The 20,573-nt window shown below is 41.5% G+C and overlaps 1 protein-coding gene across 1 annotated transcript in view; it reads left to right on the top strand.

The window, feature by feature from the left end:
* The window catches only part of DOK5 (docking protein 5), a 209,630-nt gene extending 189,859 nt beyond the window's left edge, over positions 1–19,771 (top strand). The window contains exon 8 of the mRNA XM_068263535.1: positions 14,647–19,771. Within this exon, the coding sequence (XP_068119636.1) occupies positions 14,647–14,711 (65 nt within the window). The 3' untranslated portion in view covers positions 14,712–19,771. The remainder of the gene's footprint in view (positions 1–14,646) is intronic.
* Positions 19,772–20,573: the final 802 nt, after the last annotated feature.

Consider the following 20,573-nt stretch of genomic DNA (forward strand, 5'->3'; position numbering starts at 1 on the left):
CAATCCCACTTTTTATTCATTCCAAGCCTGCAGTGCTAAAACCCTCTCCGCAGTGCTACAGAAAATATTGAACCAATAGGATCACTCCTTGTCTCTTAGTAGAGCTCCAGTAATCCACTGTCTTTACAGCAGTCTAGGGAATGTCAAAGCAAGAGTAATGAACCTCAATGCTGCTAATTCTTTATAGACATTAATGTTGCTGTGCACAATGGTGGCTTGTCTACAGAGGAAAACCTTGACAAAAATACTTGCCAGGCTAAACATTGTGTCCACTGAACAGCGGAGCTGGCTACTGTTTCTTAAAGTGGTAGTGTAGTTATAATTAAGCATGCATAAATAACTTAAAGCGGTACTGAACTCAAAACTTTTTTCCGACTCTAAAAGATAAGCAACAGCATAATAACGAAAGACAAAAAAAAACTCTGTTGCAGCTGATACAAATCCTGCAATAGATCTACAGTGTTTCTACTTTCTGCTTTCAAGGAAGCAGACAAAGGGTTAACCTCCTGTGTTTACCAATTAGCTGATGCGGCAGTCAGCTGACACAGCCGAGTGATCAAATTACAGTTGTGCTTAGTCACAGATGAGGGGGGATTAGACAGGCTAAACTCTCTAAGTACATTACATACAGGGTGCATTTCTATATGTTTTCCTTTTGTCCTGTGCAAGAATTCAGGTCCACTTTAAAATGAGGCTATGGTCAGCAGGCATGGGCTGAAATTCGGCTTCGGTGATCCGGATTTCACCCAGTAATGCTGTGCGGACTGGGCGGGGGGGTCAAGCTTACCTGTCTGACGTCTTCTTCGCTCGTCCCTTCCCTCGGCACCTCCCACGATGCGTTCCACGCGCCGTCATGTGACTACAAACACTTCCTCCTTCAACCCAGAAAGAGGAAGTGTTTGTAGTCACGTGACCGCGGATTGGAACGCTTCGTGGGAGGCGCCGAGGGACGAGCGAAGAAGACATCAGACAGGTAAGCTTGACCCCCCGCCCAGTCCGCACAGCATTACTGGGTGAAATCCGGATAGTAACTATCCGGATCACCCGCACCCGCATTTCAGCCCATGCCTGATGGTCAGTAATACCATGCATTCCGCATCATTTTTTACACTTGTGTTAAGTTACAGACACCTCAACCCAGTTTGTGTAGCATAAGCTGTTGCATGCTAGTGGGTTTCCGGGCTCTCTTCACCTGTGTGTTCTCCTGGTCCCTGCTTCCTCCTGGATGAGCGGCTGGTCACTAGTAAGTAGACAGATCTACTTGTGACCTGTGGCTGTGTGATTGTCCCTAAAGAGTATGGGTTTGCGAGTCCACGGGGGAAGGGGGAGCAATTTTTACACCCTCGCCCTGGTGCAATTTAGCCTAGAAACTGCCCTGTTCAGGGTGTAGCAATACTCTAATCAGGCGCTTGCAGGCTAATATGATGACAGATTAGATTATCACACAAACACAATTGTTACATATCCAGACAGCACAAGCACTTTTATTTCCAAATGTATGTTTTGTAAGACATGCACTACTTAAAAAAAAAGTTTATCTAACAACTCCAGTACACCCTCCCTGTAACTGAACGGTAATAGGTGGAACAGATCCGGTAAGAAGGTTTGGTTGTTCTAAACGACTCATTGTTCGTTATTTTTTCACATTATTTGTTCTCTCTCTGTTCCAGATATTTGGACGATCTGTGGCTGAAACAGATGTTTCAAATGGCTTTAGTATTTTTCTCCTGAAAAATCTGTTTCATTGGTTCTAAACTTTATTCCCATCCTTTAAATCAATATATTTCTTATTTACAAGTGATAATATGAAGGATAATGAACCAGGATAGAAAGGACTAGTGTGGTTTAAGTTATAAAACAACATATTTTTCTCAAAAAATTGGGAGGTATGTATCCCAGTGGTTCTCAAATTATGGTCCACTGAGGCTTTTTCACCGGAACCGACACACAAAATGTTTTACTTATAGATATAAATATTGGCGGCCCACATATAGAATAGCAGTGCTGGCACCACCCATCCACATCCATCCACGTCCACTGGGTATCAATACCTAGGTTCAATGTAATGTTTTCCAACATCATTTTATGTATGCTCCCTGCTGATCTTAAAGGGAAGGTTCAAGCAAAAAAAAAAAATGAGATTCACTTACCTGGGGCTTCTACCAGCCCCATGTAGCCATCCTGTGCCCTCGTAGTCACTCACTGCTGCTCCAGTTCCCCGCTGGCAGCTTTCTGACCTCGGAGGTCAGGGCCACATTGCATACATTTTTACGCATTCCAGCTAGTGCAGGAACAAAAATTTACGCGTTTCACCACTAACGCGTAAAAATGTATGTGTTAATGTTCCTGCACTAGCGGGAATGTGTAAAAATGTACGCAATTTGGCCCTGACCTCCGAGGTCAGAAAGCTGCCAGCGGGGGACTGGAGCAGCAGTGAGTGACTACGAGGGCACAGGATGGCTGCATGGGGCTGGTAGAAGCCCCAGGTAAGTGAATCTCATTTTTTTTTTTTTGCTTGGACCTTCCCTTTAAAGAGGAACTTCAGCCTAAACAAACATACTGTCATTAAGTTACATTAGTTATGTTGATTAGAATAGATAGGTAATATAATTTTTTACCCACCCTGTTTTAAAAGAACAGGCAAATGTTTGTGATTCATGGGGGCTGCCATCTTTGTCATGGGGGCAGCCATCCTTTTGATTGAAAGGAGGTGACAAGGAGCAGGAGGCACAGTTCCAACTGTCCTGTGTCCTGATAACCCCTCCCAGCTGCACACGCTAGGCTTCAAATGTCAAATTCAAAATGTAAAAAAACAAATTTGCATCAAAACAGCAGAACGAGAGCAACAACATCAGAAATCCCATCATGCTTTGCACAGCATCAGGGGAAAAAAGCCCGGGCAGTTATCTTCTGTGCAGCTAAAAATGAGGCTTGGATAAGAGAAACAAAGTTCTGATGCTGTGATACTGTTAAAGAAACACCAGGCCTTTTCAGTACTGCTGAGTCGATTTTTAGTCCGGAGGTTCACTTTAACTACTAAGCATTCAATATTCATATACAATATTTCATAGTTGCCTGATTGAAATGTTATTTTTAAAAAGCCTTTTTTTTCATACTCCACGCACTGAATGTAAAATAAACCTTCCACAATTCATTTACCCACAGCTGGGATTCTGTGCCATGCCTTTAGAGGAGGAATAACCCCCCTGAATTTGCCATAATCGTAGCATCAGGGAAGGCGATAATTCCTGCTAATGTGTTTTCTGACAGTAGTGAACCTTCAGCACATGACCTGCGACAGTTCCTGAAAGCAGAAATACAGTCTGCGTATTTCAGTAAACTTCTAACCTTCCTCATTGTGGCTGCTGGCCACTGCTTGACATTATTCATAAGCTCTCTTTCAAGGGATTCAGCGATTCATTATATCTTCAGTATCACAATTACAGATTGCCCCAATCACAGTTACGGCAATTAAGCCGTGAGGAGATTTGGGCACGAATGTAATTTCTCCTCTAGGAGAATCCTGGTGCATACTAACTGGTGCGCAGTATAGAGGAGAAATTACATCAGCGGCAATGGGCGCAGGGCTTAATCGGGCTGCCGCTGGCGCCCAAATGTCCTCTCAATGCTGCAAGGCCGCCTTTAAAATATCTTCATCGAGGTAAAATTTAGGTGCCCACGGCACCCAAATAAGCGTAAGACTGGGGAGGGTGTTTTAAGGGTTAGATTTGGGGGGGTTAGGCATGAGGGAGAGGGGTCCCAAGGCTTAGGCGTGGGGGGTGTTAAGGTTAATGTTGGGCATTAAGAGGGAGGGTTCTGTGTGAGAATAGGTTAGGACATAGTAAAATATCGGTTAACCACTTCAGCCTTCAGTAGTTTTTCACCTAATGCATCTGAGCAATTTTCACCTCCCATTCATTCGCCAATAACTTTATCACTAATTATTACAATGAATTGATTAATATCTTGTTTTTTTTCCCACCAATTAGACCTTCTTTGGGTGGTACATTTTGCTAAGAATTATTTTTTTCTAAATGCATTTTAACAGGGATATTAGGAAAAAAATGGAAAAAATTCATTATTTCACAGTTTTCGTCCATGAATGATAGTTTTAAAATAATACATGCTACCATAATTAAAACCTATGGATTTTATTTGCCCATTTGTCCCAGTTATTACACCATTTAAATTATGTCCCTATCACAATGTATGGCACCTATATTTTATTTGGAAATAAAGGTGCATTTTTTTAGTTTTGCATCCATCACTATTTACAAGCTTATAATTTAAAAAATATTAGTTGTATACCCTCTTAACATGCATATTAAAAAAGTTCAGACCCTTAGGTAACTATGTATGTTTTTTTTTAAATTGTAATTTTTTAATATTTTTTTTAGTTAAAAATTTTATTTGGGTATTTTTTGGGTGTGGGAGGTAAACCGTTAATTTTAAATGTAATTTAGTGTGTCTTTTTGTAATAAAAATGTATGTGCATAGAGTTTTACTATTTGGCCACAAGATGGCCACAGTGATTTTTTTGTTTTTCTATCCTGTGAGCGAGCATGCTAACTTACAGGAACTACAAGGAGGATGTGAATTTTTTTTTTCAGAAAGACCGCAGCCTCTAACCGCGGCCTCTACCGGGGACTTAGATCAAAGAACGGGAACAAGGTTCCTATTCATTGATCTCAGGGCTACCGGGGGCGGCACGGGAGCGCGCCAACACGCGCAGCTGCCTTTTGGACGTGAAAGTAACCTCCAAAAGGCTAAAATGGTAAGTTACTGATATTCCACGATAGTGGATAATAGAATATCTGTAAATTTACAGATAAAGTGGATAATAAAATATTGGTAGATATTACTGATATTCTATTGCCGCTATTTTTTTTGCCCATTTCTACATGTGGCACTTACATAGGTATGCTGCCCAGCAAGCTCGTGGTGAACCAGAACTCCTAGGAGTGTGTAAGGGGCTGAAAGGGATCAAAAAGCCCTCTTACTAAAATGCAAAACAGAAGTTTGCCTTCTTCAAACAGAAGGTATTTGCAATTTTTCAGGCTGGGGTGAGCATTTGAGGTGTCCCACAGTGCATCACTGCTGAATATGCAAATCATCTCTTTGTTGCCACAATAGCTAAACTCACCTCCGCAACCTCTGGAATGCAATGATGTGTCAGCTTGTTAATATTACAGAGCCAAACTAATCCAACATGCATACAGAAGAAGAAAAAAACCCTCTTACTAAAATGCTATGCAAAATAGAAAATTTGCCTTCTTAAAACAGAAGGTATTTGCGATTAATCAGGTTGGAGTGAACTTCTGATGTGTCCCACAATGCATCATTTGCGAATATGTAAATAATCCTTTTAAAATCCTGCAAGCTAAACACCTCCAGAACCGCTTGATTGCAATAATAATCCAAACATGCCACTGGTATGTGCTCAAGAGGAGACTCCCATGTCAAAGGCAGTGCCCTTAACCAGTACCCCATCCAGCCACTGCATGTCAGCTTGTTAACTGTGTAGAGCCACAACATTCCAACATGCATACAGACTGTTTCGGATTGGTTGACCTTCATCAGTGCATGACATGGATTAATGTGGCTCTATGGGGTAGGACTTGAAACACCCAGAGTTACAGATTACAACTGTACCTCTCGGACCCAAACCTTAAATCCCTCCTCAAACGTGTTCCTGACTGCTTGTCTGCTATATCCTCCTTCATGTCCTCTCGCTTCCTAAAACTTAATATGAGTAAAACGGAACTAATAATTTTTCAACCATCTCTGGCCACCTCTCTGCCTGAAGTAACTATAAATGTTAATAACACTCCCATAACTTCAATTCCCAAAGCACGGTGCTTGGGGGTAATATTCGACTCTTCCCTCTCTGTTATTCCTCATCTTAACTCCATAACCAGCTCCTGCCATCTCGAACTTAAAAATATATCATCTCGCATCCGTCCCTTTCTCACTCAAGACACAACCAAAATGTTAATACATGCTCTTATAATTTCTCGTCTGGACTACTGCAACATACTACTTTGTGGACTACCTTCTAACAAACTGGCCCCGCTCCAGTCGGTACTGAACTCAGCTGCTCGTCTCATTTATCTTTCTTCTCGATCTTCCTCAGCTGACCCTCTCTGTCAAGCTCTTCACTAACCAGAGGATCCAGTTCAAACTCCTAACCCTAACCTACAAAGCTCTCCACAATCTCTCTCCCCAGTACATATCCTCACTAATTTCCAGATACAAACCCAATCGCAATCTCAGATCTGCACACGATCTTCTGTTTAGAATCACCTCCTCACATTCACGCTTACAAGATTTTGCACGCGCTTCACCCCTTCTCTGGAATCCCCTCCCACAACACATCTGTCACTCTCCAACCTTTGTTACTTTTAAACGCTCTCTAAAAACTCATTTGTTCCGACAAGCATATGCGCTACCTTAAGCCACTTCTCTTTGTCCTAAGACCAAATTGCACTCCTACTAGGTATCCTAAAACACACTGCCTTTATATATTTTATCGTATACTACCCCTCCTCTTGTTTCCCCCATTCCCTTTAAATTGTAAGCTCGCAAGGGCAGGGCTCTCTCCCCTTTTGTGTCTTGGAAATCATTATACATTTTATTCATCATGTTACTTTTATCACTGTCATTACCAATTCTGTAGTTTGTATTCTGTATGCATCATTACTTTTTTTTTGTATTTTGTCACTAATTTGTATCTTGTATATTAGTGTACACCATTGTCTGTATTATGTACCCCATGTTTGTTTCTTACTTTGTACTGCGCCCCAGAATATGTTGGCGCTTTATAAATCAATAATAATAATATTAATTGCCCAGCTATCTCATGGTGAACCAGAACTCCTAGGAGTGTGTAAGGGGCTGGCTAAAATAAGGTTGTCATTTTTTTGGTATCTACTAGAAAAGCACCAGCCAACATGTGTAGTAGGTTGAGGAAAAGGACATCTCAGAGACATAGGTCACCTGAGAGGTAACCAATCAAAAGGAGGTCTGGGAACACAAACCTATTCACACTCAGGTCTGTGAGGAGGCACACAATTTGCTCCACTCCAAAATGGGGTGGGAATATAAAATATATCCAACCTCCCACCAAGGGTGGGTATCAACTGACTAATAACGCTGTTAGGGGGCTACAATCATGTATTTAAAAAAAATTAAAATAAAAAACAAGACCTTAAAATAAAAAAAAGTAAGCGATGGACTTTGCTGTAACCAAGAGTCAACAAGGGTAATGGTTTCATGTGTCTAGTGCATACGCAGTGGTAGTCCACGGGCCAACATTCCGAGGTAGCCATACCACAATAGTAGCTGGTGCCGATGCCTCAGCCGGAAGAAGAATATAGTGTCCGTAACATGTAGTGTTTTCTCTGTAGATGCAATATATGCACTTTCACAAGCCAGTTGTGTGCTGCCCTTTTGTTCTATTTGGTGTCCCATTAACCCTTTAGCAGCCAGAGACTGGCGAGTGCTCCAGGCCAATTTAATTTAGCACATTTTTACATTTCTTATTTGTTACATTTCCCTGCTTCTAACTAGTGCTGCTGTAATGTGTATTTATGGCCACTTGTCACTAGAGGGCAGTGTGAGACAATATTAGAGGACTTCTGGTTCAAGTGTCTATATTTTCTGCTGGTAGAGAGAGATCAAAGCATTCCAAGAATTTACAGCACAAGTTCTGCCGACTCAAAAAAGATAACACTATTGAAGCTGATAATGGGTTAATCTAGGTAATGGTCTAGCGAATGAAAATTTGTTTCAGATGAACACCTTTTCATGCAAGTTTTAGTCAGTTTTTTCTATCGGTAGCTGGTCTCTCAAACGTTCGCGTCCACGAATAAAACTTGGTAATAAAATATCCACAGGCCATCATTGGTATGTATGTCAGCCCATTAATTACCTCGACTTAATGAAAGGTAAATCAGTTTACATATTAAGAAACCTGCAGCATGTCTACATGGAAATCAGGTGCCGTAATTAAATTAAATGGAATTAAAAAAAATGGAAAATTATATTTGCCGTGAATATATTAGGAAATTATCTGCATCAATCTCAATTAGGCGGAGTAAGCTGTGGACATGTTATTGATTCCCCACATATTTGCCCTCATTTAGAGGGATACATTGTTGGAATGTATAATCACCTCCCAAGAAGGGAATGGATTGGGCTGGCGATGATCAGGCATGGATTGCTATTCTGCTGGCAGCGATGTTTATTTTAAAGGCCTTTGTTAGAACGCCAGCGGCGTACGTTTTGTCGGCAACTAGAGTTACTAATGAGCGTTTTTGGTTCCAAAACTTTTTCATATTGTCCACCTTTCCTCTGTAAGCATGGCCGCGATCTCAGCCCCCTTTCACACTGGCGCTTGCGTTGGCCTATTTTCCGCAAGCCAAAGCTTCGCTAATGAAAGTTTATGTGACTTGTCATACCTCGCACGGAAGTGCCCGATTTGCCACAAAAGCAACAGCGCATGGCAGTGAGCTACCACGTATGTCATGTAACTATGGCGACACAGCTTTTCATTTTTTTTTTCTCTTCTCTTCCCTTTGTTCCGTGTCCCCCGTGTGGGCCATTTGCCCCTCCGCTTCCCTCCTCCTAAGGACGCCAAGAGTATGACACTACTATTTATGTTTGTGTCTACTGCATTCATTTTTGAGGTACGCATTGAAACATTGCAATCTTTATTCAAGATTTATACATCAATTGCTAGTATTAAGTATTAATGGCCCTCTATATTGTAATGAGATTTTGAAATAAACTTATTTTGTAGATTGAAGTTTCTGTTTAGCGGTGTTCCCCTTTAAGCCAGTTTATGTGGCTGTGTCCCCTCCGGCCTAGCCATGCAGACCTCTTCCTCCCCTCCCTCTTCCCTTCCTGGTCATGCGTGGTGTGAGCCAGGGATAGCGGCCATGTATGAGCGCTGACAAAAGGGGGTGGCTCGGTGGGCGCATTCAGCACTCCGGGATCCGCCCCCTGTTTTCATTGTTGGCGCTTACCGATTGCGAAGGCCGGGCACTGGGCGTGCGCGGCCCACGTCACTTCCACAAAGGTCCGGGCTGACGCACTTCCGCGTGCACGCCATTTATGGCGTTCGGGATCATCGCTATTCCCTACGGCAGATCTCACCCGGCCTCATGCCCTGAAGAGTCGGGTATCCCGGCAAAACCGGTCGGCCTATCCATCCACATGGCCCTAGTCATTCCAGCCCATCCTGCTCACTCTGGACATTGGAGTACCAGCGCTTAAACGACTTAAGCTGGGGGACTTTCAAATACAGGCCTCTACTGAAGATGTGGTAGCTATACATTGGTTTTTCTATTCTAACTGCACACTTTGGAATATAAGTTGGCTTGGACATTTTCCAATATTGCGATATCTGCATAGTGCTATATTATTCCAGTCCTATAAGGGGAAGATGTTGCGATTGGACATCTGGCTTTATGACGATACTGGACTTTTTTACGTATGGTTCAAGTCCCTGTACTTATGATATAGATGCTGTGATTGGGCATCACTACACATGTGACTGTTTTCTACACCAAGGGACTTGCTAGCACCATCATTTGTATACTCCCATATATCTGCGTAAGTTGGTATTCATGCTGGTGAATCGTTCCGTGGAGGTTGCTATCAGAATATTACCACCATGGCTATGATGGGACTTTGCACATTGGATTTGCTTATTGGATTGATATTGCTACCTGGACATTCCCCCCAGATATATATTTGATCTATGGTGTCTCCTTTCCAATCCATTGTGCTAAGCTAGACTGTATTTTATACTGCCTTATATAGGTTTTTTTTTTATATTTTGTATAGAACTTGTTTTATTGAACTAATAAATATTTTTCATATTTCTAACTAACACGATTCATTGAGTGCTTTGATTTGCAGACTACCGTCTACTTTTTCCTACTTTGCCTTTTATTCAAAGCACTCTGAATTGCGTATTATTTAGTAGTTATTTAATTGCTTTGTGGTGATTGATCTTGGTTGGAACTTACTTTTTGTACAACGTTTTCTTTTCAGTACACTTCTACGCAATTCGACTTTTGGCCACAGGAAGTGAGTGCTAGAGTACCTCACTTCCTGTTTGGCTTGCTGCCAGAAGGGGGATTGCCGCACATTGCCACAGTAATCCCTGAAGGCTTTTTTTAGCGTTGTGGTGCAATGCAACACCTTTGCACCGCCGGTTAGCAGTGTGAAACCGGCCTCAAGTGCACGCGTCACAATCCTGGGCATCCTGCATTCTGCATAGAACAGCATAATTAATAATTAGAAGTTCCTTGCAAGGTTAACTGCATACTAATAGGATCAGTAGTTTTTGCGATACATCAGATGTTCATAATGAGGATCAGTGAGAAGCAAATAATCCCAAATTGATGCAATTTTATGCTTATTTTATGCAAATACATGCACTTTGGAAAATGCAACAGCTGCAGATACTGACTAGCATGAAAGTTGATACTTTCGTTATTTGCAGAGGTTTGCACAGCAGAAGCAGCTTACTGAACCTCCGTGAGTGATCTGCTACTCTTCCTGCAGCTCCCAGCGGCTTCCTGCTTGCCTACACAGCACTGGATGTGTCACCTTATCCACGTGAGGTCACGTATGCTTCAGGAGCTGTACAGGAAAGCCGCTGGGAGCTGCTGAAAGTATAGAATATGGTGTCCGGAGGATCGGCAAGTTGCTTCTGCTGTGCAAAGCTCTGCACAGGGGAAGGTTAGTGTTATTTAGCACCTGTTGCTTGACTTCGCAAGCAACCAGCAAACTCACATATCTGGCAATCCCCGCCTGTGATGGATACCAGGGGCTTTACTATATATAGTATGTATGTATGTATAGCCTAAAAACCACCAGAGGTCCACAGTCATGGGGGACCGAAGATACCTGAAGTAAAAGCAGTTGAAGCCAACCACTAACCATGAGTGAAAGAAAAGTTTTTGTGTCATCATTCATCTTCTATGAAAAGTGATCAAGAAATCTTAAATTCTGCCATAATATGTAAACCAATGAGCACAAGTGTATATAATTTATAAACAGTGTATCCAGAAAGTATTCACAGCACATCACTTTTTCCACATTTTGTTATGTTACAGCCTTATTCAAAAATTGATCACATTCATTTTTTCTCTCAGAATTCTACACACAGCATTCCATAATGACATCATGAATAAATGTTTACTTGAGGTTTTTAGCAAGTGTATTAAAAATAAAAAAAAAATGAGAAAGCACATCACACATTATTCATTAATTTTGTTTTGTTTTTTTACTATACTGTTTAGTCCTGTTAATTTATCTAATGAATATTCCCCTAATAATTGCCCTGTTTCCCAACAACAACAAAAAATGGTAAATAACAGAAAATGTAGCAAATGGATGTAAAAAAAAAAAAAAACAATTAAAATCAGTCTTAATTTAATCAGCATTCCAGTGTTTTGTTCTGTGCCTGAAACTACAGCTGATACAGTATATTATGTCTTTAAATATTACGGTACTGGAATAAAACAGAGACTCTGTAACAAAAAAAAGGTCCCCTGGGGAGTACTCACCTCGGTAGGGGGAAGCCTCAGGGTCCCAATGAGGCTTCCCCCACCACTTTAGCTGCAGACAGTCCAGCACTGGCTCCCCCGAAGAGTCCTGGAATCCTCCCTCGACAAGGCTGACAAGCACTGATTTATTTACCTTTCCTGGCTCCAGCGGGGGCGCTGTTACGGCAAACCATACGGAGATAGGCGGAAATACCCGAACTCCGTCGAGTCCGCTCTACTGTGCAGGTGCAGGAGACTTGCGCCTGCGCAGTAGAGCGGCCCAATAGCGATCAGCTATTTCCGCCTATCTCCGAGCGGAGAGCGGATACAGCGCCTGCGCTGGAGCCCGGGAGGTAAATATTTACATCCCCGCTGTTCGGAGGGGCACAGCGAGACCGACGTGGGACACAGGAGGACTGGGGAAGCCTCGATCGGATCTGGAGGCTTCCCCCTACCGAGGTGAGTACCCCCCAGGGGAACTTTTTGTAGTTACAGAGTTTATTTAACTGCCAATGAAGCAATTCATTTCTTAGGCAGGAGTCCCACTTGCTAAAAAATTTTATTGGTTTTGTGTTTCTCCAAGAATACCACACATGTGGTGTATTTTAACTGCATTGCTCCTGCGTTCATATGCGTTCTGTGATTTTTCTTTGTTTAAAATTCAGAATACAGGACTTTTTTTTGCATATATCAAATAAGGGTACCTGGAAAGGAGGGCGTGGGATATAGCCAAAATGTTATGATATTGTCCACAACGTTTCTTCGTGTAATAAACTCTAAAAATATCATCTATAACAATGAAAAAAAAAAAATATGTACAATCGTAATAATTATAGTAAAACTATGTAAATATTACCAATATTTTACTACAACTAAACCTAACCCTACTCTCACACAGAACCCTCCCTCTACCTATCCCTAACCCCGCTGGTGGTGCCTAACCCTAAGACTCCCCTGGTGGTGCCTAACTCTAAGGGAAGCAGGAAAAAAGGGCGCAGGCAGCTAGTGGACAAAAAGGGCGCCGCCATTCACTCTCATAATAAATAACGTTTAATGGGTGCCGAGCAGGAAAAAAGGGCGCCGGACATAAATAACGTTTACAAACGGCGCCCGGAGATTTTTAATGATTTATAAGTGTGCTTGTGGTGATTTACGTTTATAAAATGCACCCGTGCCGAATAACGTTTATAAAAATACTAATTTAAATATATATATAAAAATACTATTTATCTTATTTAACTAATTAAAACATTATTTAAAGTTTTATTCCTTACTGTTTGTAAAACATTATTATTCACAAAATAAAGCGATCAGTACGTAACGTAAATTGCAATATATTTTTTGCACCCACAATTAGTAAAACATTATTATCCACATAATAAAGGGGTCTTAGGTCTTAGGTTTAGGCACCATCAGGGGGGTCTTAGGTTTAGGCACCATCAGGGGGGTCTTAGGTTTAGGCACCACCAGGGGGGTCTTAGGTTTAGGCACCACCAGGGGGGTCTTAGGTTTAGGCACCACCAGGGGGGTCTTAGGTTTAGGCACCACCAGGGGGGTCTTAGGTTTAGGCACCACCAGGGGGTCTTAGGTCTTAGGTTTAGGCACCACCAGGGGGGTCTTAGGTTTAGGCACCACCAGGGGGGTCTTAGGTTTAGGCACCACCAGGGGGGTCTTAGGTTTAGGCACCACCAGGGGGGGTTTAGGTTTAGGCACCACCAGGGGGGTCTAGGGGTTAGGGATAGGTACAGGGAGGGTTCTGTGTAAGAGTAGGCTCAGGTATAGTTTTAGTAAAATTTTAGTAATAATTACTAATGTTTTACAACACTTATTAAGAACGTAGTTATATTTATATCATCGTTATAAAGAATATTTTCAGATTTTATTATAAGAACAAATCATAAATGAAGGTTATTCACAATAATATACAATTATAACAATTAAACATATATTATTGTTTTTTAATAAACGTAATTATAAGTTTAACTTTTGAAACAGGAAAGATTAACGTTTTCACAATTTCCGATTTCATAAACATTATTTAATGATTTATAATTTTGTTAAACATTATTTGTAAATGAAATATAGCACACTATTTTTATAAACGCTATTAATGATTAATTATTAATTAGAGTTTACACCCCGCGCCCTTTTTGTCCGGGCGCCCTTTTTGTACGTACGCAACTCTAAGACCCCCCTGGTGGTGCCTAACCCTAAAATCCGCTTCCTAAAAACGAATCCTAAAACCCTCTTTCTCCGCTACAAATAACGTTAATACAAAAAACGATATTTAACAAACGTATAACTCTCAAAACGTATTTCAAAATTCTATAAAAAGTTAAACTGATAATTTACAAATTATCAAAACGAAATTGATAAGGCACATTAATGTTTTCGTTGGCGCCCAATAGCCGATAATTTGCATTAGCACCTATGGGGTGCCCAGATAGCCCATTAGCCCCAGGAGCATTTTCTTCATGTACAATGGGAATGCAGAACATTTGCAGAAAAATTGAGTTTTGGTTGATTGAATCGCAGTGAATGAGATGTATTTTTTTTGTAAATTACACAAAGTGGAAATTTTCATACAAAAGCATTATAAAAATTGCAAAAATTTTCATAAAAATTATACCTCAAAAGACCACAAAAATTGCAAGCACTGATTTGAATATGTGGAAAAATCTCATGCAGAGAACGGTAGGATAAATCTGTCCTTTTATATAGAATATTTGCATGTGTGACACAACCACCAGTGACCAGCCTAGAAAATGCTATACATTCCTCGATGTACTGTAGGATCAGTTAGCAGAATATCATCCTGAATATTTTTTTGCGTTGTAGTATGAGTCTACTTTGCTTGAAATATTTTTTTTTGTAAGAGGAAAACCCCCTTAACAGATAAGTGTAAACATTTATAAAGTTTTCTATTCCCAAAACAAATATATATAAAAAACATCTGCATGGGTTGTCTTTTTATACATAACCTAAATCTTTTTCAATGCAGTCTGTTTCCTCCATCATGTAAACAAGATCTAAATGTGATTCTTTCTATCTCTTTCTCTTCTCCTTCCACCTCTGCCGCGAGAAGATCTCTCCAATCCTCAGAAGCTTCACAGAACAGACACGTTTCCCACCTATAGGTCCGAACATTAATGCAGAATGGGATGGACTTATTAAATCATAGATTTTGGAACTGGCAAGATACTTTCTTACCTCTTCTGAATACTTAGATGTTCAATGAACACGGCCAGCTTGGAGATGAAATATTTATATACTGTTCGATGCAACATTTTTTTTACCTCCATCACAAATGCGCTTTTTTGACATTCAAGGAAATAAAAAGAAAAAAAAAATCACCATGATTGGTCCACAAGACATGGATAACCCAGTATATCCTGTTTGTATCTTTTATCATCATTGCGAGTGTGTTGTGCATCTCAAATGGTCAACCCTGTGTTCTCACGGTGGCATCGGCACATGAGACGGTGGCGGCTACAAGCTGCTGAATCAAAGGATTGTGTAAGTTTCCAGTTCCTCGGGTCCAGTGATAGGAAGTCAATGGATTTGGATTAGTGGCCTGTTCATGAAGACTCGTTATCGTCCTTTCAGTTGGACAAATCTAGTTGGCATCTGTCTTTTCCATAACCTGTTAGTAACTGGACTATAAGTGACAGCATTAAAGAAAGTTAAGATATTTACCTAAAGAAAGGGAAACCTCAGGATCCTATTGAGGCTTCCCTCTGTGGTCTGATGTCCCCCATCACTTAACGCAGCCCCCCTAAAAGATCAGTGACAAACCATTACTGCTAATCAGTGATCACATCAGGCCGCGCAGCACCTCTTTCTATAGTGTGGCTGCACAATAGCCAACCAAGCCCCCGGCGCATGCGCAGTAAGCTCGATCTGCGGGCTCTTTGCTACTGCACATGCGCAGCCATGCTCGTGTGTCTACTGCACAGCCACGTTGCAAGAAGAGGAGCAGCCCGTACAGTGATGGGGACATTGGACCACCGAGGGAAGCCTCAATAGGTAGTTCTTTCATTACTCATAGACTGTTGCCTCCAATGCATAGACCTCCATCTTCAAAGCCTACCTTCATTACTAATTCACATCGTACCCATCTGGACAGAGGTGCAGAATGTAGTGTCTCTTTGTCATGGAGGTCACCATCTTACTTTTTCCAAATGCAGGAATGGTATTCCCTGCATCTGACACTTTTTCCTGACTCCAAACAGTTAATTTATCTCTGAGATAACATTGTTTACACAGAAAGGGGTGAGGAAGTGCTGGGAGGAGCTACTACTGCTGCCAACTGAGAGGGAATCAACAAAGCAGGAAGTGAGTAGATCTGAGGAATGGCATGTTGGAGTCAGACTTGAGATATGTATGTAATCCTGGCTCTGAGAAAAAGATAAAAATGGAGGAATAAAGGAGGGTTCGTGTTCACAATAAAGTGCCATTACACAGCAAATAAGTAATCTTTATTTGTTGCTCTATACAGGCTTAGAGGTGGTAGTTGCACCAAGAAGGGTCTTTTGGCCTCTCCTCATCACTTGGCCAGAGACATGTCCTGGGATTGAGAGTTCTTGGATTTCTCATTTAAGGAGTGAGTGTTAGAGTGATTGCTGTGGTTTTTGACAGCATATGCCATGAGGGCATCTAGATGACAAAGTGTTGTTTTATTTATGTGTTCAATTGTTGTGCTTTGTTGTATTTATGTATTTATTTTATTTTATAAGTCGCTCATGCTGGAAGAAGACTTAATTAAGTTGAACTTTAAGGATGGTAAATAAAATTACCCCCCCAGTTATACTATATCACTTAAAGACTCATTCAAATCGGTGAGTTGGCCATCTGGCTAGAAAATAGTATCCGACTTATGTGGGAAAAAAGAAACTTTAATATAATGTAAGTTTCTCCTTTCATTATCACCTCAGTGTTTCTTTTGGATTTGTTTCTGGCTTTCTAACTTTGATAGAGGCAGTCACTAATGTACCTGTAAAACAGAGTGCAGCTGTCTCATCAAAGCTATCGTTAATTACTGGGGAAGTGCTAGAAAGTTATTGTACAATTTTCCTAATTTCCAAAGTAAAGTTTACATGTGTTTGATGGGTGGAGGTGGAGTTCAATAAAAACTGAACCCCTAGTTACATGTCGTTCATTCTTTGCCTCTCTCCACCTAACACAAAGATGAGCTCCCCATCTCCAAACACTCCCCATACTCCACTATGGGTGTTCTCCTCTTTGGGGTGACTTCATATATAACCACACTCCGAGTTTCCCACACTGCTTCTCTCTGCACCCTTATGACCTCTGATTGCCTTAGTCTCCTTGGCCATACCTCCCTCACATAGGAAGTAACAGAGGAAGGTTTACTGCTAAGCAAGTTCTGTTCCTTCTTCCTCTCCCAGGACCCCACCACCATCACCACCTTTCCATGGGTTAACTTTGTAGTAGGGAGTTATTTTGACGATTAGAGAGGGGGAACTTCACAAGCTGTCCAGGAAACACATCTTGGCTGTAAGGATTATGGGTGAGAATACAGAGATGGCCATGAGGTTTCATTATCTTCATGCTCCTACAACACAGTCATGTCACTCCTCCAGTCACAACACCGTTGTTGTAACAAAAGGAAAAGGCTGGAAGTATTAACTGCCTGCAGGAAAGTTATGTAAATAAACAGACCAGGCAGTTATTCATTAACAGGATTTATTTGGACAAATTTAGAAGGAATCACAAGATGGGTCACCTTTAAGCCTCTGTATGACAGAGTCCCTCTTGCTTTCTGTTTGAAGATACTATGGGGCAGGGCACAACACAATCAACCATAGTGGCTCAGCCATTTAACTCACCTGTATTATGGTGATGGAATGATTATAAGCAGCACTCTGCTTATTTCCAGCCAGGGGCTTAACAAGACTTAATAGCCCCCCCCCCCCCCCTGCAGAAATTGATAGCCTAGGGCCTCCTTGGTTCCCGAACCCCATGCAGGTCATGTGATTGGGAGGCGGCAAATGGCAACAGAGAGTGTTCTGCTGTGATGCAGGTCTGGAAGCAGGAAATCATTACACACGCTCCTGCTACTCTGCATGGTTGGAGGTGGCGGGGACATTTTTTGTGAGCAAACGGGGAGTTTATTTCACTAACTGGCTGCACTTGCAGTTGGGGAGAGGGAGGAGGGGCCCCCAAAGCCTTGTTATGCCCATGTTTCCAGCACTCAGAGCAGCCTGGAACACATGGTCTTCTTCTGTATATCTGCCATGCTCATTAGAGCTTCAAGCAGAGGGAGGAAGGGTCATTCTACTTTAATCTATGGACAATGGCATGTGACCACAGCTGGGAGGAGTCATGGTTGGACCTTCTGGGCCCTGAAGGAGATGCATTCTCTTCACTTGTAGTTTGGGGTTTGGAGCACTGTACAGTTACTGGAGCTAAAATAGGATTTGTGGCCTGTTATGGGAATCCAAGACAATATGGGAAAAGTGTAACTAGGAAGTTTTTCTGAACACTCCAGACTTATTTGGGTCAGTCTGGATCTGAAGTGGGTGATGTTATGGCGAGCGAGAGAAATACATTTTTACTAAAGCAAAAAGAAACCTATGCATTTGTCCAATGTCCTTTCCTAGCCCATTCACATCATTGCCTGTCATAGAAGCTAATGTAATGTAGCCACTAGTCATTTGCGCAGGCGATGTGCAGGCCATGTGGGTAACGGTGATTAAACTTCTGGTATGCTTTGGGGTTGAGGAGTGAAACTTTTTTGGGGGGGAAACTAATGGAGAACATTGAGTGCAGATACTGTCCAGCTGAGTCTTAAACCTCAACATCTCCAAAAGACTGGCTTTGTATTACAGGAGACAATTCAGAAAATGTCAGATTGTAACCTTCAAAAATTATTAAGATTTGTCCTCTTCTTTAATTTTCTTTGGTTCCTGTCCCTTTCTTCCTTCTGCACTCCACTTCACTATCTTCCCTTCCATTCCTCTACCTTCTATTCCTCACATCCTCTCACCTCTCCTACTTCACTCCTTACACCTCTCCTACCTTCCCCCACCCTGTTTGTTCTCCTTTCCCCACCTCACCTTTCCTTTTATGATTTTGCCACACCCTCTGCCCCCTTCTCTCCACTACTTTTAGTTTATCTTCTCACTTGCTCTCCACTCTGTTCCCTTTCTTTCCTATTCTCACTTCATCTCGATTTTTGTTCCTCTTCTCCTCATCCGTCTCTGCATCTTTCTTTTCTGCTTATCTGTCATCTCATCCTTCTCTTCGCCATATTACAGATTGCCCAGCAAGCTCAGGGTGAACCAGAACTCCTGCTTCACCATATTAGCGATGGTCATGTCTAAGACTAAGAGAACTCATGGAGAAGCAAGTGATAGATATGTAAGTCTCTGATTTGCTAACCATGTTCATGTACTAAACTATGATGTGATCACAGCAAATCAGACAAATCACACGCTTCCCCGTGACTTCTAAAAATGACCATTAATACTCCACATCCTTCTGCCCAACCTTCTCATCTACTTATCCCTTTCCTTATATGTTTCTTCCCTTTATTCTCCTTATTCCTCCCCTTATTCCTTTCCTCAGCTACCTTCCTCTCCTCATACTTCTCTCCTCCTTAACCCCGTCCTCATACCTCTTTCTCCTCTTTATCCCCGTCCTCATACCTCTCTCCTCCTTATCCCCATCCTCATACCTCTCTCCTCCTTATCCCTCTCTTCAAACTTCTCCCCTGCATATCCATCTCCTCATACTTCCCTACACCTTATCCCTCTCTTCATACTTCTTTTTTTCTTAGCTCTCTCATAATTCTGTTCCTCTCCTTACCTTGCTTCCTATCCTGTCCCTTCCTCCTCTCCTCTCTCTGTTTCTGCCCTCCGTTTTTCTTTCTTCCTCCAGTTATGCCCCTTCCACCCCCCTATCTTCTCCATATCCTCATTCCATCCCTCCCCTATCTTTCTCCCCATCCCTCCTTTTCCTCTCCCCCTTTATTTTTACTCTTTTCAGGAAACACTAGTGGATTTGTATGTCAATCATTTTTTGCTGTAAACATGTTTTTCTTTTGGTTATCTTTTTTATACCACTGTTATATTCGTTTTCTGTTGTCTTTAGCATTACGCTTCTGGGTGTGTGTCATTAACAGCTCTTCAGATTTATGTCAATACAGTCATTATACTATTTTAATAAACTTCACTTCTGTAAACTTCCTGATTGCTGTCTTTATTGTTTGTTGTTTGTGCATTCTCTGCTGCCATTTATAATGAAGTTGGTTACTGTATTATCTTATGTCAGTTATTTGGTTGTATATACACATCAGGTGACCTGACTCACTCGTTTTAAATATTTTTACACAAGAGGTACCCAGCTGCCTTTTAGCTTACCCAGCTGTTCAGCTCTTTCTGCTGCAGTCCATCATTCCTGTTTCAACAGGAAGCATTGTGAGGATGGGGTTCAGCGTGGACCACAGCAAGAGCCAAACATCCAGGTGAGTTAGCGCTCACTGCTCTAGGCTATATATATATATATATATATATATATATATATATATATATATATATATATATATATATATATATATATATATATCGTGTTCTGGAGTCCATGTTGCAACTTCTGTGGATATCAGTATATAGCAAGGAAATGAACAGCGCTACTTAAAAACAGTTGAGTGCCTACCTGCAAAAAAGTGCAAGCCTCACTTATGGGATATAATACACACTGAGCATACACATGACCTGTCTACCACTGGAGGATGTTAGTTTCCACTAACAGCTTGCATGCAATTTGTTAGGTACTCGTCCCTCCCACTGTCGAAGAAGTCTTTCCTCCATGGGAGGGGACCTAACACTAACTAAATCCTACCTATGCATATGCATAGCCTGGGCGCGCTACCAAGTAAAATTGAAAATTGCGCAATTGGATATCAGTATAAAAACCTCATCAGTGTAAAGTAGTTTATTTATTATTATTATTTAAAAATGGTTACAGTAAAGCAGAAACGACTAAAAG

The sequence above is a fragment of the Hyperolius riggenbachi genome, chromosome 12 (genome assembly GCF_040937935.1).
Source record: "Hyperolius riggenbachi isolate aHypRig1 chromosome 12, aHypRig1.pri, whole genome shotgun sequence".
NCBI classification, from domain to species: domain Eukaryota; kingdom Metazoa; phylum Chordata; class Amphibia; order Anura; family Hyperoliidae; genus Hyperolius; species Hyperolius riggenbachi.